The sequence below is a fragment of the Corvus brachyrhynchos genome, unplaced genomic scaffold (genome assembly GCF_000691975.1).
Source record: "Corvus brachyrhynchos isolate BGI_N302 unplaced genomic scaffold, ASM69197v1 scaffold5, whole genome shotgun sequence".
Classification (NCBI taxonomy): Eukaryota; Metazoa; Chordata; class Aves; order Passeriformes; family Corvidae; genus Corvus; species Corvus brachyrhynchos.
Window position 1 is genome coordinate 3,375,979 of NW_008238321.1, and position 17,628 is coordinate 3,393,606.

Consider the following 17,628-nt stretch of genomic DNA (forward strand, 5'->3'; position numbering starts at 1 on the left):
CCCCGGGCCGGGGCTCGGCATCCGCACGGTCCTTCCCGCCAGGGAAGCGGCCGCGTGCAGCGGCGCCTCCACGGGCTCTGCTGGACGCGCTCCCTTGCCCGTGCCCGGCCGGATGGGGCTTGGCAGCGTCGGGGGGCAGGTGGGAAGAGGGGTAGAGAAAGGAGTGTTAGCAGAAACACTCACGGGAAGTGCCTGTCTGCCCACGCCGGAGAGCAGTCCCTGTGACAGCTGGCCAGCGCTCGGGCGCAGCTGGGTGGGACTCGCCGTCAGGAACCCCCGCTGGAGCTGCACCGACAGCCCGGCCGGTGCTCAGCCCGCACCTGCACACGGGAGCAGGGCTGGAGGGGCTTACATCACTTCTGTAAAGTTCATCGGTAATGTACAACTCTGCTAACGAAGTTCCGTGTTTCAAATCAGTTTGCAGCTTGCACATGCAGTAACGATCTTTCTATAAAGCCAGTATCTTTACCCCCACTCTTCTCCGGGTATTGGAGTGACCTGTCGTGGAGCACTTTGAGTTAGTAAGCATTTCAGAAGCAGGAATTGCTAGAACTGAGATTGCCAACAAAACCCTAACTGGGTTATTCTGAAAAATGAGTCAGTCTTCATGAATAAGTTATGATGTGAAAACGTAATTAAAGGACCCCTGCCTCATACCTTCACACAGCCAATTACTCACTTGGCAAATATTTAATTATTTTTTTTGTCTCCTACATCCTATTTATTAAGCAGTATTAAAGACCGCTTGTAACAATTCACAGTCCATTTCCTCATAGGTTTTCTGCGGTATTCATCAGTACAGTATCTGAATATACTCTCATTTACCTGAAACTTTATTATTGTCCCTCTTTTTCAGATAGGTAGGTGGGCTGACACAAAAAAACATCCTCTAATTTTAGGTTCCCATGGTGACATGAAGAAGAACCCACTTTTACCTACAACTACATAAAATTATGTGGAACTTCAACTGCTCAAAGCCTGGTTCTCACTGAGTACTGTGGTAGCTTGGTAGTCCAACCCCAGAATATTCAGCCAGCTGGGAGCCTACTATTAGTAAACATCAATAGGCACTGTTTTAAAGTGATTAAATTAACCTCATGCTGAACCTTTGTGACAGCTGTAAGGATAAAATCCTATCTTCCAGAATAGCAATCAGCTGTCTTAAGTAAAAGATTTTCTTACACTTTTTTTTTATACATTCCTACGCAGCTTGCAAATTCACCACACCAAATCTTGCAAATAGCAGGATCCTAAAGAAAAGAGCCTCAATTCATTCCTAGAACAGATTCTGGGCACAGAATGGAGCTGGGTCTGGGGGAAGGCAGTCATGTAATTAAAGCCCACAAGGTAAGGTGCTTGCATAATGGGGCTGACTTAGGGCCCCACCAAGCTCCCTGCCCCAATTCTACTTCCTGACCTCAGATTGCCCCTATGATTCCTCCTGCATTTTGATCACCCTCCAGACTTCATCCTTTGCATGGCACAAACCTCAGCAAAAACATTAAGGAAAGCAATGAAATCACTGCTTCTGCCAGCTTAGAGTGCTCATTACAGAGAGCCTGGCTGCGCTCCGATAGCTCTGAGTCAGGCATCACAGTCACCCACTCCGTGGGCAGTGAGGAGCACGGGAAATGCAATTTACCTGTTTCTCAATTGGTCCAAAGTATCAAAACAGGCAAATTTAACCTTTCAAAAAATGTACACATCACCAGAGTTTGTGGAGATAGCACGTAAGTTGTCTGGGCAATAAAATGAGGTGAAAAACGCCATTCCTGATGGCTTATGAAACAAGAGGTAAAAGTCTAAGTAAAAACGGAGAGGTTTCTGTAAGGCATACAGTTCTTTTTTGCAAGATCTTGGAGATGCATCAGAAAGTCTGCTTATTCCCAAGTTTCAAGTTCTGAACTACTGGAGTACTATGACTGCATAGAGATATCCCTATAGGAAATTTTACATATATTTAACATCAAAAAATGTTTCTGTACCCTCAGTCTTTGAAAGAATGGCTTAGAAATTCTTTTTAAACCCATGAAACAGCATACACTGTATTAGATGCTAATAATGTAGTTAGGTGCCATAATTATGCAAAGTTGTACATTTCAATAAAAATGTATCTGGAAAAATAATCATTATCTTTGCATTGAGCCCATTGCAAAGAGTAAAACATTATAGGAAATAAGACCTTTCACAAAAAATGACTGTGTTTCTAATTTTTTTTCCCTGTTTGCATACGGAAATTTAAGGGAGTAGATTTTTAAAATACTTCATAAAGCAATGAAATCAAAATAAATGCAATCTTGCTCACTCCCTTTTTCCCCACCTACAACGTTGTGTTTGACAGAGCTGCACACAATCTGCATGACAAAAACCAAAAAACAGACTAGACAACACTGCTCTTTCAGAAACACATAATCAAACCTCTTGTTCACAAAGTCTTCATAAAAAGAAAAACAACCACACAGAAGATTACAAAAACTTAATCTAAAACATTTGGAAATAGGCAGAACGTCACTTCAGTCTCTAATTGTATTCCACAACAGTTCTGATAAAAATCTTTGGAGATTTTGTTATATTACAAACACACCAATGCTATCATCATCATCAACATATTGATACTCTGATTGTTTCCATAGTTCTATGCATTCTCAGATGATATCTCAATGCTTTTAACAACTCAGGTCATAAAGCTGTTGTGACAGAGTATCCTATTCAGAGTATCTATGGTACAATACCGTGCTGTTTTACTGGATGTCCAGATACTGTAACACAAATAAATTACAAGGACAGAAAGTTTATGTCCTTTTTTTAAGATACATGGCATATTATACTTGAACTCCTCAGCTACCAGACATTTCATCACTTCTACTTGTCATGGATTTAAATCAAGGGACTAGGAATTGTCCAAAGTTAGCAAAAAACGCTCTGATGAAACCAGGAATATGACTTTGAAATTCTTATTTTCTTCTTCCTGACTTGTATCTCTCCTACACCCAGTTGCCCTTCCCCAGTTGCCAGAAACTGAGACACAATGTAAAAATTCTTCACTTTTTCAGAATCCCCAAGGTCATGCAGAGCAAACCCAGATTTGCCATTAACCATGGTTCCTCCAGACATTACTGGCTGAGTACAAGAGTAACCATTACTAAACATTGAAGAGTATAACCAGTTGCCATTTCTAATGCTGCAGCCTTATTGCAGGGTTTTTTTCAGCTCAGAATTTACTGACCCTGTACTGACAAATAACATAACACTTTCAATGCTATCATAAAACTAATTTGTTTATAACCAAATGGATGCTTCTGCTACCCAGAACCAAAATTTCACACTAAACATACAGGCAATATTCTGGAACAGGAGCCACGCACAACAGATACTATTCACTATCTTAGCAAGGAGGTTTAGTGCAAACTCAGTTTTGAGATGAAACTGCAATCAACTACAATCTTAATTCCTCATGATATGATTGCTTTTAATCAATGGCCAAAGCTGCATGTGCAAGTTTAAGCACCCTTGTTTCAACACTTCTGTCCCTAGATCACATGCCCAAAAAGCAGGAGGGAAAAGATCTGGAAGTGGTCATCAGTCAGGAAAATACTAAATGCTGCCTCAGAATTCTTCCTGAAGTGTTTTTTTACCATTCTCACACACAAATCAATTGAATTTCTTAGTGAGGTGATTTCATGAGGTGCTTAAATTCCATTGTTTCATGAAATTACAAGTGCTGGAGGTCACCAGCATCCCACACGTTTCAAGTTACTCAACTGTGCTGGGACCAGTATTTTTTCTGACAGATTTTCCATTAACTGATTACAGTTAATCATATAATCTATTATAATATAATCTATTAAAAAAGATTACTCTATTATGCTATTATAATAGATTATGTGATTATACAGATTACATAAAAATTGCATCATCATATAGTTATTTTGTAGGAAAATAACTATCAAAGCCTTCAACAACAAAGACTAACTATTTTTTTCTGCTGTCTCCCTCACAGGTGTTATCAGTTATTAAATCTTAATGTCTTTTGCAACCCGTAACCAGTACTGGGAGTTTAGGTTTATAAACTGTTCTCCTCTTACCAAAAACAGGAAATTTGTGTAATTAATAAGAAATTCTAACCAGAAACCTTGTAAAACTAATTTGTTTTGTAGTCATTCAGCTTCTTAAAATTTGCTGTGAATAGCTTGGAGCCTGCACTGCAAGGAGAGGCTGCCCATTCTCATTGGGGTTCTTCAGTGTTTTAGTTCAATCTGTCAGGATGACATGAACCTGTAAAAGTGTCACCCAGAGTCTCAACAGTTTTCTGCTGCTTAGGACCTCTTCCTTTAGTACTGACATGAGATAGTTAAAATATAGTTCCTAAAGAAATCTTTGTTCTGGAGAAATAACAAGTGAGAATCACTTAAAAAACAACAATCCCAAACAAAAGTAAACAAAAAGATAACCAAACACCACCTTTCTAATTTCCCTGGAAATTACTCCAAGCACCCACGCATTTCCCTGCCTTACATCCACCACATCCACCACATCATCCCCTCCAATTATTTGGCTGCTTTGTCTAAAACTGAGGAAAACCAAAACCCTATCATAAAGGACCTATTTGTTCCAATGTAAAGCACTACATTCTACAAAATAACATGGGCAAAATTGCACGTTACGTTAAAGAGAAAATACTGCAACCCTGGGGCAGCTAAACTTAGCAGATGGCTGGGCCTGGGCCACAGAACACATGCTGGCCCTCACCAGTTTGAGGACTGGAAATGACTGGAATCTGCCATCATATACTGCCTCCATGGGAGGAAACCACTGCAGCCGTTCTCAGTGTTCAGTGTTCTGCTCACTATGGACTGGAGAAAAAGGGACTGGGGTCAAGCAGTGTGGCCCCAAAGTGTCAAAAATAAAACTGGAGTATTTTCAAGTACTGTCATTTTTTATCAATGCTTAAAAAACCCCAAACAATCCCAACTATTTCATATTTGCTGATGAGTTCAATAATAGTTTTTATTCCACAGTTTATAAAGGCACTTTTGGGGAAGCCCATTTTAGAAATCGAAGAGGAATTCTGGAATTAGCCGGAGCCATCAGATGCACCACAGGCCGCTCTCCTTTTGCCTACCTACGCTATGGATGCTACTGTGGCCTGGGAGGAAAAGGATGGCCCAAGGACAGAGTAGACTGGTGAGAGTAACTTTTATATGAGTGATTAAGTGCTGAATGCGGATGACAGATAAAAGGACTAAAATATAAATTAGGCCTGTTGCAGAGAGGGAACTCAGTTTAAACACACCTCAGATTGCTAAGAAACTCTGAAGCACTCAAATTGTGTTTCTGTAGATGTACATGATCTTGCCTTTAATTCAAATTCTCATTGCTTTAATAAAGGATTCACAGTACAACAGAGTTCCTTTGCTGTTGCTTTTTGGCAAAGAGCTAAATAACTAAAGTCTTATTGGAGAAGCTTTAAACCTCAAACATTGAAGCTATGTAAAAATTTTTTTAAAAGGCAATTGAAAAATCATTTGATTTTACTATCTTCCATGTTACTAGTATTCAAAATAATACATTAAAAATTATGCAAAATTCAACCTGTTGAAATATAAGAATTCTAAAAACCAAACCTTTCCATTTAGTACTATATCTCAGCATACTGACTATCATCAATGTAATTTATAATTGAACATTAGCTGACAAGATGATGAGTTTCTGGGTTTTGTTCTGGTTTTGTTTTGTTGTGTGGTTTGGTTTGGGTTTTTTTTTAATTTCTATGCATGAAATGGAGTTGTTGAGCTGTGTTGTTCAACTGTTATGTACTACAGGATCTTTACACAGTGATTTGTGGGGAACGACCAGGTAATTACTTAATAAGCATAGGAAAAAACGGTAATTGCGAAGTGAGAGCTCACAGCACTAACTTTTCCTATTGCAGACACAAATTCCTCAGGCAACCTAAACACCATCTAAACACCACGTGCCTACTGTGATCTGATAGTTTTAGGCTACCAGGAGGAAACTGAAGGAATGAAGGAAAGAAGGAATGAATGAAGACAGACTTTGTGGAAACACCCTGTTCTTCCACCAAGTCAAAAAGAAAGGGTGTAATTAGTTTGCAGCAAAAACTTACAAGCTGCCTAATTTCAGGTCCTTGTTACCTCCCCCTCTTGGTATTCTGGGTTTGCGATGACTCTGCACCAGAGACACTGCACCAGCATACTTTAATGCCTTTTTTAAGCATTAAAATGTCATTAATTCTTACCTGTACTGTTCAGTTCCACAACACCATAGAAAGTCTATAAATTCTTTGTGCCAATTATGACAAGAACAATTTTGAAATAATAATTTTGAGCAACTTTCCAAATTTTCTAATGATAATGAGCTAACAGTTTATTTTGTAGAAGGGGCTAGGAGGAAGGCATACACATATGTAACAGAATGCTTTGAAGATTCAACTAGCTCAATGTATATCAGACATTTAAAGCAGTAACTTTTTCCAGGTGATCTAATAAACAATTACCCTGGTTTGGTTCCTGAGCAGGTAATGTTTGTACATGCACTGATGTTGACTGTTTTATTATTTCACAGCTGTAGGAACCCACTGATAAACTCCACCCAGATTGTGTGACCATAAATCACCATTTCTGTTCCTCTCAGGTGCTGCTTTCACCACGACTGCTGCTATGGTAGGGCAGAACAAGCAGGTTGTCAGCCAAAGACTGAAAGTTACCACTGGGAATGTGAGGACAATTCTGCTGTGTGTGGTGAGTGAGCACTTGGGAGTTTTTTGGTGTTGGTTTTGGGGGTGGGTTGTTTGTTTTGTTTGTTTATTACTTCTACTGATTATCTCATTAGAAAGGTATTTTCTTAATTAACTGTAAAACTCTTAGTTTAGTATCCTTCCTTTTGTGACTTTTTTTGCCAGGATACACTGTGCCTCCAGAAAGCACAGCTAAACCAATCAACTGAATGCAGTTGTTTCTTCTTAATCCACCCCTACTGACTGAGTAAGCAAACAAAACTGTGATCTAGAAGCATCTTACCTTTTCAGAAAACACAACCAAAACCCTCCTTCTTTTACTGAGCATTTACAGTTGTTGAAGAACCCATGTTATGCTACTCCCTGCAGGTCTCCAGCTGGAGAGCAACTACAAACAGGAGACAAGAAAATTTTAACATTTTAAAAAGGATCTTTTCCCTACTTGGCAGAAAATATTTCATACCATTTGCAAGTTTATAATGGACAAGTTTTTGGCAGATTTACCCCTGATCAGTTGCACTGATGGCTGCAATTTATGAATGAATTCATAATTACAGTTTACAGTTTCAAACAATGAGGTAATAAAATATTTGATGAGTATGTTTATTTCTGGAAGTTAAATTAACAAATATTAATTTGAAAATATTTACATAATACAAGTGTACAAATTGCAACAGACTGCTGACCACATCCTGATAAATTTTGTTTGATTGTTCCTAAATATACTTGTCATGCTGAAGTAAGGGAAGGACAAAGAGATTGCAAAGAAAGAAAAACCCCAAAAAATGGTTATTGGAAAACAGCAGCTTTCTTTTGTATTTTTTGTTCACAACTCCCAAAATTTTAACAAATGCTTTCCATATACCTCAAACACTGATTGAAACTGTAGCTTCTCACAAATCCCCAGCATTTGCTGAGCTTTTTTCTTCTTGTGGTCAAATTTTTATATTAGTTTGTTGTCTGTGTGTTGTTTGGGGTTTTGTTTGTTTTGTTTTTAAAATCAGGTGCTAGGTCAGTTACTTTGCATGTAATTTTATGCTTCTACCTAGAATGCAAATGAGCTTGAGAACTGGTTATTATCTGCACTACAGAAATGCAAAAACCCTTACATAAACTCGTTTAAAACAAGTCTGAGTTTCTGACTACCATGGTTTAAAGGCAACACAGTTGGCCATTCACAGAGAACACAAAAACTTCCCCTTTCATAACTCAATTTAGAATTTGCCTCAAAAACAAATGAAAGTTTTGGAATACCTCCTTTCCTTCTTCACATTCAACCTTTACTTTGCCCAAGTGTCATTCAGAATCTCTACTTGCTCATTTCTTCCCCTGCCCCAGATGTACAAAGCATCTTCTCTCTCACACTAATTAATCACATTACAGTCCACCCTTACTTGGCTGTGAAGATTTTGCTCCTGACAATATTTAAAATGCCGGCCAAGATAGCAGGCATGTTGTCAGGAAACAAAGTGCAGCATGGAGAAGATAAAGTCTGGAGCAATACCAGGAGAAGAATAGTTCTCAGTTAACATGTTTTGATTTTTTTATCCTATCATGTTGTTCATGCTACTTATGCTATTGAGTAGGTCTTAGGGCAGCTAGTTGCAGCATAAACATATACATACTTTAAGAACACTTCCATTTCATGGCAGAATTTGAGTTCATTCACAAAACTGAACACTTGTTCTGCTCCTGGACAAATCTCAAGCAGAGTTTTGGCTAAGCTTTTAAAATGGCAAACACTAAGACAAAATGTAATCAAGGATTCTTCAGTTTACAGTTACAGAGAGAAAAAACCACACACTTCTGGGTTGGCACACTGAAGCCAAAATACATTGCTGTAGAAGAAAATGTTCATGCCAAGAAGAAAGGCTCATGCCAAGAAATCTGTTGAGTTACAACGCGACAATTATAAAACAAACATGACAAGACATGGATTTTATCACACAAACACACTTTACCTAACTTCTTAGTGCACAAATTAATAAAGGTGGACAATTTAGGCTGGACATGGAGCATCTTTGCATGCCATGTATAAATCCCATATATTATTTTTAATGCTATATCCTATAGTAGATTATAAAGGGTATGTGAATGGAGGAAGTATCTTCCCAAAGTCAAGTTTCACTAGAGCAAGAGGGAAGGCAGGGATGGTCACATACCACTTTCTAAAGAGGGATCAGTTATCAGAGTTCCTTTATTAAAAAACTGGAAGAGGAGTATTTAAGTTTTTATCTGGCTGTTGTATTTTCACCTGCCAAGTTTGGTGATTACTGACTGATCCACAGGTTCTCAGTCTTATCAAAGTTCAGTACAGTTCCTATTGCACTTGAAATCGAAGAGGCATAGTTGGCCAAATATGGAACGTGAGGGAGCAATTCTTGGTATTCCATTTGGTATTTTTAATTTCTTCAGACTAATATCAAACTTATTGTGTTTTCTTTCAGACTCACTAGAAGATAAATGTCAAAAAATGGCATGTGAATGTGACCGTGAAGCTGCCAAATGTTTTTCTAAAGCTCCCTACCATAGAAAATACCTTTTGTGGCCAGACTTTATGTGTGGTGAGATTCAGCCTTTGTGTAGGTATTAGATATGTAACTCTGTATATATTTAAATCTAAAATGACTTTTTTTTTGGTCACAGTAATGACAACAAATGATTTTCCCCTTTCTTGGTACTCCTTCATGCCACCTCAGTCTCTCCACCTCCAGAATGGCAGAAGTAAACATTTTTCCTCTTATTTACCTTCTCCCATGCATTTTTATTGACTAAACAGAAATGTGAGTTTATCAGCTTAAGGAGTAACCGACTATTAATTTTTGTTTATATTCAGATTCACAGATGTTTCAGATTCATAATATCATTCACTGTGAACTTTTTATCCCCCCTCCAGTGGCTGTAAGATACAAACCAAACTTCTCCACTAACGTGTATCTTAGCATTTGTTAACGTCGAACTGACTGGATAAAGTGCATGAAGTGACAGTGTCAGCACAAAGAGCCCTCTCATCTACACTAAACACTTATAAAGCCTAATTTAACTGTTGAATCTCATTCACCTTAAGTAATCCTACCTGCATTAAAGAAAGCCTAATATAATTCTTTTTTTCTAGCATTTACTTTTTAAATAGAGTTTTCTAAACAGCTGCTTATTTGTTATGGCTCAAGCTCCTTACTCTATGTACATCCAGAATTTCCTGTAAGCACAGGGAGGAGTTCTACCCTTAGAACTTAAAAGCCAGATTTAAAAATGCAAATGCAAACCATCACCAAAACAGAAACATGAAAAAATGTAGAAGTCGTTAGGACCAGCCAGCTTTCCCACATGTGCTTGATCCTACACAGCAAGAGTTTATGAAGTTCAGAAGTGTACATACCTCATCAAGATGTAAAGATGGTTTTAGCTAGGGTCACTTCATGGACGTTTTTAACCTTTTGGAAAGAGAAATCAATACCCTGAATTGCTGAATAATACACTTTTTTGTAATTGCTAACTTTAACAGTTATAGAGCCAGGAGTGTTTTATGTCTATTTTCACCCATCTCAACTTACTCAAAGATGCAGGCTAGAGAACAGGTTTGCACAAGTCAGAGCTAATAACATGTACTTCAATATTTAAAAATAAAAAAAAAAATCAAAACCCAAACAAAATAACCCACCTCTATAGGAATAGTGAAGATTTCAAAAGAGATCTTTAATCATGAAAAATATTCATATGGAAATTTAGTTCATATTACTGACACAAGTGAAATAAACAAAACAACAAACCAATGCAGAATGCAAGGGGACAAAGCTCTCAAAAAAATCTTACCTTTTGCTTCAGTCAAAAGAACATACATTAACAAATGTCAATCCTGCTTACACAAACTAACTTTCCAGTCAATATTTGCTCACAGACATAGATACACACATTATATTGCCATAAGTAATTACAGTGTCAGGTCACTTTTCCAAAATAATCCTTTTTAAGAGATAACCCTGAATTTATGAATTAGCAACAGAATTCAAGAAGAGAGAATGATAGGAGCTATTGATGAAGTCTAACTGATCTGAATAAAAAATTTTCCATGGTAATCACCATATTTTCCAAGACACAAGAAAATTCAAGTAGTCTTTGCCTTCAACTACAGGAATTTTGGAACAAACTCTACTGTGAGACTGTGTATAAGGTAGTTACAACTTTACATGTAAAGAAGACTGAAATAAATGAAGTACTTTCAACATCAAGCTTATCCAGGAAGGACATTCCTTTGGCAAACTTAAGTTGAGGAACACATTGCTAAGTATGAAATGCTAGGTTTGAAAAGAAAAAAAAAGAAATCGTGAAGCAGTGCAGAAGACAGTGATTTTAAGGCAGGCTTGAAAATACACAGAATGCTCAGGACAGAATACAGAAATTTATCTGACCAAAAATAGGGTGAGATGACTGTATGAATTTTACATGGCTATACACGAATGCGCATTTTTTTTTTCAACAGAAAATTCCTTTTTCCTTCATCCTCCAATTTGGAATCAGCTGGTTTAAGAGTAACTTACCTTAAAGCTTTTTTGTATGTTTAAATTAACATAATCCACCATTTTCACTGCCACATACATAAAGAAGAAAAGCAAAGTTTATTCAAAAATGTCCATTTTTAGAAGTTAAACAACTCAAAAGTTCCAATGCCAATCACTGCACTTGTGTCTCCAGACGCTTTATCTCTGTAACCACAAGATCAATGTTTATAACTGGGTTAAAATACAAGGCCCAGTAAAACAAACAATTGCAGACAAACTGAGGAATAAAAGGCCAAAAAATGGCAACAAAAAGTCCCTGGGTTGAGACTTTCCAGAAATGTCTCCACATTCTGTGAGGAATAGTCCTGTGAAAAAGGAAAAGGAAAGGCTTAGAGGAACTTTCTGGTTTGTTTTTACCCAGTTCTAAGAACAGCTAGTAGGTGCTGCAGCTTTAAATTACTTAGCCCTTACTCGGGTACCTGTAAAAACCACCATTTTGCACTTCAGGAAAAGCTTTCTTAAAACCCAGTAGCACCAGATTTAAAGGGGAAGCACTGAGTCAGTGCACTTAGACCCCAGTGCCCAGCAGGTTCCAGTGCCACATCCCAGCTCTTCCTCAGGTTGTCCCATGTCTCCTGTGCTGTTCTGGGCACGTTCTGCCCTCTATCGGCTGGCAAAGGCAAAATCCACTAAACACCAAAACAAGAATTTCTCCCATACAATTTGAAAAACTGGAAATAAAAGGTCCCACCAACTATGAATATTAATATGCTTGAATTAAGACTGAGGTAGAACAGAAAACAGAAATTCTGATAAATTATCAGAACTAGTATCAGTATAACTAAACTTACTTAGGATTCTGAGGACTCATCCTGTAATAACTACACTGTATCATGACTAAATTCTGATGCATTTCGTTCTGAGCTGACAGCTAATACCAGACACCATAAGAAGCAGTTCTCAAGGTAAGGGTTAATATCTCCCAGTGGTTAAGAACATGCCTGTTACTGTTTCCGCATTTGCTACATCGGATCAGTAAAACCACCTGTAAGAAACCCCTGGAAGCATTCACAGAAATAAAGGTACTCAAGAGCAAGCAGTAGCACATGTGGTAATTCAGATTCACATGTTGTTATTAACCTCAGAGCTCAGGTTAGACACTCACTTCAGTGAGCAACTGTGAAATTGTAAGACTGTTTATAAGGCCATGTACTTCCTACCCTCTTCCACAAGCTCAGTAAGACTTACTTTAATTCTCTTCTTGACCAGAGCCTCCAAAAGGACAATAATTCCAAAACAGAGAGCAACATGGCATTTACAATTATAAATCTTGATGTCCAGTAGTGCACATCTAGCCAATCCCAAGCAAATTCAGCTATCAGCTGGTATGGCAAAAATAAATACTTTACAATGAATTCTCTCCATTGCCTCCAAGAAGGATCTTTAAGGTCCTGTAAATTAGGATAAAAAGACTGTTAATCAATTTTCTATTAAACAAACTTAATACTGGCTTATTTCCACTAGTCTTCCATTGAAAAGCTAGGGGTTTTGTACACTGAAAGCAGTAATTTATCTTTATTATACTTGCTAGTAGGTAATACTGTAATGCAGTAATTTCCACTAGATTAGAACATCACAGCCAGCCAGACCCAATAATGCCATTTGTTAAAATACAGGTAATTTGAGTGAAGAGCCTTTCTGTAGTCATGTGAACTTCAGAAGAATCAGTCTCACACATTTGAAGTCTAAAAGCCTTGAATCAATCCTATTAAAGGTAATGGTTCCAACACTGGTGATTGCATACAATAAAATCAAGGAAGCACTTACTCTGTAGGGTTTTTGTTTTTAAAGTTGTAGTGTAAATAGATGAAATGATGAATAATTACATCACGTGTTTTTATGCTGCTAGTCTTGAAATGCTTATAACTAACGCAAGTAGCATATTTAATGTTCTGAATACTTACTAGCAGTTTTGTGACAGTATCTTCATACTTGTCTTCAAGTGGACAAATTGTGTGGATGAAAGGTAGGAAAGCTTCTGCATAATCAAACAAATATAGGTATAACATACTGAGTCTTGGAGAACTCTTCATTGCATACAGAAGAAAGAGTGATTTTCCTGGGTTTACGGCCTATAAAGGTATCAAATTATCAAGTTTCAATCAGTGAAAAAATAAAATGAAAGGGACATGCGAGTTCTTAGATTTTCTGACAATCATTTTTCAAAGGATTGTTTTTCAAAACAACAGTTCATTAAACTGAGTAGTTTTTACACAGGTAATTCCACTACCTTAACACTCCTCCTGGCTTTAAGAGAATCTTGTTTTAAAGATATTATTTTTGAAATAATCAATATACATGACATGACACACTTATATAAAATTTACCTTATATTCCCAAAGGTTCTGTGGTGGTTTAACACCTAAAGTTTTCACACATTCCAGTTCTGCCATAATAGCTCTCCTATGGTTACTGTTCTCTATACTGTAAGGCTCTTTGGTGAAATCCTCCTCAGTCAGTGTTAGGAGGAGTCTACAAAAGCAGAAGAATTCAGAAGGTAAACAGTGCCTATTCACCAAAAAAAGATAGGACTAACAAATACACAACCGCATACTGAAACATTAAGCTACTGATACAAAGTAGCACCTTTTGGGTGAAAGAATCATAGAATACTTTGGGTTGGCAGGGACTTTAAAAGATCATCATTACATTCCAATATCAAGAGTTCTACACCAACTGCATCTCAGAGCCTGGGTTTTAAATTTCCTTCTTTTCCAGCTTCCTCTTGCCTGCTTTCAGCATGGCTCTTGGGTGGAATACATATGCATATAGCACGTGCATGTTTCCATAAGAAAGGAAAAGTGGAAGGGGTGGATAATAATACATCAGTAGAATTTTACTCTCAGTATCACTTCAGTCTGCATCGTCAGTGTTTTAAAAAGTTCTTCAAAAATTGTCAGGTAGCTTGGTAAGTATCTACTACTAAAAGTTTTCAATGGCAATTGGTAAAACGTCTTCTGAAATTTATTCTGATACATCTACAGAATATTCCCACAATCTATGTAACAAAGTATGGTCATTTCACAACAAGCCATCCCTAATGAATCTATCAGTAGTCCAATCACATGATAGTTGTCCTTGACCATCAGGCCTCTCACCTTCCATTTACTTTCTCCAGTAAAAATCTTTCTTTGTAATGTGAAGCCCATGGGCCCAGCTGCTCTAACCAGAGTATCACTTCCTCAGCAGTCCACTTAGCAACAGGCTTGTGGACAAGAAGATCATCTTCAAATTCTCTGCTACTCCAGTGATAGCCAAGTAGAACTACCTACAGGTAGATTACAGAGATAAATAAACAAAGATCCTTTACCTGCAAAGCAAATACATTAATGATATAAATAAACACACAGTAATGTGTGTTCTACAGACATGTAGAATCTTCCTTTTCATGGAGACTAGAATATTCATAAGAAAGTATCTTGAAGTTTTATCCACTGACTTCCATTTGCTGTACACTGCAGTTGTAGCTCCTGACAGACAGCTCTGAAGGCCACTTTACTTACTCTGCCGAGCTGGAGTCTCTTCTGTCCTGACAATCTTTTTTCTGTGCATGTAATTTAAGAATATTTGACTGCATGCTTAATTAAGCAAATAGGGAAAACCAATCAGATGAAACTTACTGCTACACAAGTTAAAGCTGTCAGAACGCCTGAGAAAAACCCTCCTCCTCGAGGATTAATTCTTCTTGTGTTTGGAACTGTCGGCATCTGGTCATTCCCATATTTTTGGAAAGTTGCTAAGCTGTGTGCTACATCACTGTTTTGTTGAATATCTTCTTTTCTTTGTTCAATGGCATCAGAAAATAGCTTTTCAATAACATCCCTAATAGGAAAAATATTTGTCATTATACTGTAACCGTTGAGGCTTAATATTCAGAAAAGGGACTAATTTTTGGATTTGTGTTTGCCAGTCTCTACTGAAGATTATCATCTTTGAAAGCAAGAAAAAATTAGTTATTAAATCTTAGTAAACTTAAAATTATATCAGTCACAGCCAAACAACATTTTCCTTAGCTTCTAAAGCTAAAATACCACATAACTCCCAAGTCATTTCTTAAATAAAATTAGAATTCTGTGTGCTACTGGCAAGCCTCAATTATTGAAAAGTGCTAAGCAAAAGACAACATAAAAGACTACCATCAATCCTACCATCTATTTATTAAAATATTATTAACCCCAAATAAAGTGTTATTAACAAAACAACTTGTGGGTAATTCAAGACGGCAAAGAGATGTTTCTAGTTTTGTTCTGCAATATGATCACATTTCTTCCAATAAATAGTACCTATTACAGAAATAACTACACAATTATCCAAGATCAATCTAACTTAGAATTATTAGAAAACAACCAGCTATATTAGAAGGCTCAGGATCCTGCCTCTCCATCTCCCAAAACATTTAGAAGGGGGGGAAAGCCCTCCCCCCAAACCAACCTCCTCCCTCAAAACAAAACCAACCAACCCACCCCTTAATTCCATGTACTTGAATAATTCATTACAAGTGCAGAAGCTGAAAGCTTTTGGGATTTAAATTTTTGCGACAGTTCAGATTACCAATAAACTAAGAAAATCTGCAGCAAGCTCAAGAAACCAGACAGCTAATTTCCGTGGTTTCATTTACACAAAAATGGCATTCACAAAACAGTTCACTCACCTGAGGAGGATGTTGACTTTGGGGAATCCTTCCCATTTTTCTCTGCATTCAGGGCATTCATTCTTCTTGGACGATACCCACCACAAGGCCAAGCAATGCCTACAGAAGCTGTGCCCACAGTTCAGGGTGGTGGGATTGACCAGAATGTCGTAGCAGCAGTGGCACAGGAACTCACTGACTGATATCTGCCGACCCGGGCCAGGAGTAGCACATGGCTCAACTTTTGCCCTCTCTGTTTCCCCTCGTAAACTCTCATCTTCTTCCATTCTCTTTTATGCCTTACACAAACAGAAAGCTCTCTTAGATCTTCAAACCAGGTAAGGCATTACTTCTGTAAAGCAACAAGAAAAAAGCTATTACAGAAGTTTAGAATTGTAAGCAATGTGGTTTATCATTGCACCGCTTTTGTCACTCGGATGGTTTTAAACTTTTTAAGTAACTCAGCCCCCCCCAAAATGAAGCATGATCTACTTTTTCAACAACACATTCACTGCTAACTACAATCAAAACCAGATTCTAGATGTAAATAGCTGGGGTCAATCTCCTGGTACTTTCTTCTCCCATGTTACAAAATACATGAAAGTGAAACAAAATAACTCACTATGATTCACATGACTTTTGACAGTAGCTTTAATCAAGGTTTTAGCAAAATACACCAGTCAAAGGAAATATTATTAGAAAATACCATCAGAGGATACAAAGATAAAATACCAATATAATGTAATGATCTAATTTACTTCATCCCTCTTCTTTCCAAGCATATGGAATAAAACATTACTAACAAAGGTCAATGCTAGACATTGCTGGGCAACGTTAAAAAAAAGAGAAAAGTTTGACCAACCAAGTCATATGCTTCAGAATCATAAAGGATTGATCTGCACACCTTCTCAAAGGTCTGAATTCCACATTAACTTTACTTGTAGTTATTTTGTTAGTATTACAGAAAATGCACAGATAAGAGGAGTTTAAGATGGTTCTAAGCTTACCAAAAATTTAAACCTATTTGCTTGATGTTCCTACTCCATTCTCTTACACAACAGTATATAGTTTCTTAATAAAAACACTGATCCAGATCATTCACTCATCACTCATGATATGTTAGAAGATACCAAGAACTAGACAGTTTTCTCCTCAGGCACTAGCAAACCAAAATATGATTACACTCTCCACCATGTGGCTCCTGCTCACTACTTAACTTACCAACTTGCCATCCAGATCAAGCACAAAGAGGCAAGCATGCAAGCAGGTAAAGAATAAAAATTAAGAAAAAACCTCAAGAACAGAAACCAATAGTTCAACAGTGAAACTAAAATCCTCAGATTTACAAACCTGCATTTCCCTGGCAAAGCACAGGCTGCTGGCTTTCTAAAACACAAACCTGAAACAGCACTTATAAATGGAGAAATAAAAACATGATTTTGCACCTAAAAACATTCTTCTAGTTTTCCTGAAAGACAGAAGCACAGGACTTCTGTGGAAAATACAGGAAAAATATTTCACCGCTCAGTCTGCGCCAAGTAAGAGCCAGCAGCAGAATAATTCCTAGCTCCTCTCCAGTCTCTTCCCAGCTTCAGCTTCCTGCCCTCCGCGCTGCTTCCTGAGGCGCGGCACGGCCGGCGCGGGCCCGCGGCCTTTCCTGCCCGGGCAAGGCAGTGCAGGGT

General features: G+C 37.8%; 2 protein-coding genes across 7 annotated transcripts in view; one reads left to right on the forward strand and one right to left on the reverse strand.

The window, feature by feature from the left end:
• Positions 1 to 9,500, forward strand: part of PLA2G10 (phospholipase A2 group X) — a 29,817-nt gene extending 20,317 nt beyond the window's left edge. For both annotated transcript variants that reach the window (XM_017733957.1, XM_017733958.1), the window contains exons 4-6: positions 5,019 to 5,184; positions 6,655 to 6,761; positions 9,205 to 9,500. In XM_017733957.1, coding sequence (XP_017589446.1) covers positions 5,019 to 5,184; positions 6,655 to 6,761; positions 9,205 to 9,350 — 419 coding nt within the window. In that variant the 3' untranslated portion in view covers positions 9,351 to 9,500. The remainder of the gene's footprint in view (positions 1 to 5,018; positions 5,185 to 6,654; positions 6,762 to 9,204) is intronic.
• Positions 9,501 to 10,432: 932 nt separating this feature from the next.
• BFAR (bifunctional apoptosis regulator) overlaps positions 10,433 to 17,628 on the reverse strand; it is a 9,890-nt gene continuing 2,694 nt past the window's right edge. For 2 of the 5 annotated variants that reach the window (XM_017733953.1, XM_017733955.1), the window contains exons 2-8: positions 15,968 to 16,298; positions 14,937 to 15,138; positions 14,415 to 14,584; positions 13,644 to 13,788; positions 13,221 to 13,388; positions 12,505 to 12,707; positions 10,433 to 11,621 (exon numbers count right to left, since the gene is read on the reverse strand). In XM_017733953.1, the coding sequence (XP_017589442.1) occupies positions 11,429 to 11,621; positions 12,505 to 12,707; positions 13,221 to 13,388; positions 13,644 to 13,788; positions 14,415 to 14,584; positions 14,937 to 15,138; positions 15,968 to 16,233 (1,347 nt within the window). In that variant the 5' untranslated portion in view covers positions 16,234 to 16,298 and the 3' untranslated portion in view covers positions 10,433 to 11,428. The other 3 variants (XM_017733954.1, XM_008633388.2, XM_017733956.1) reach the window with 3 other exon arrangements.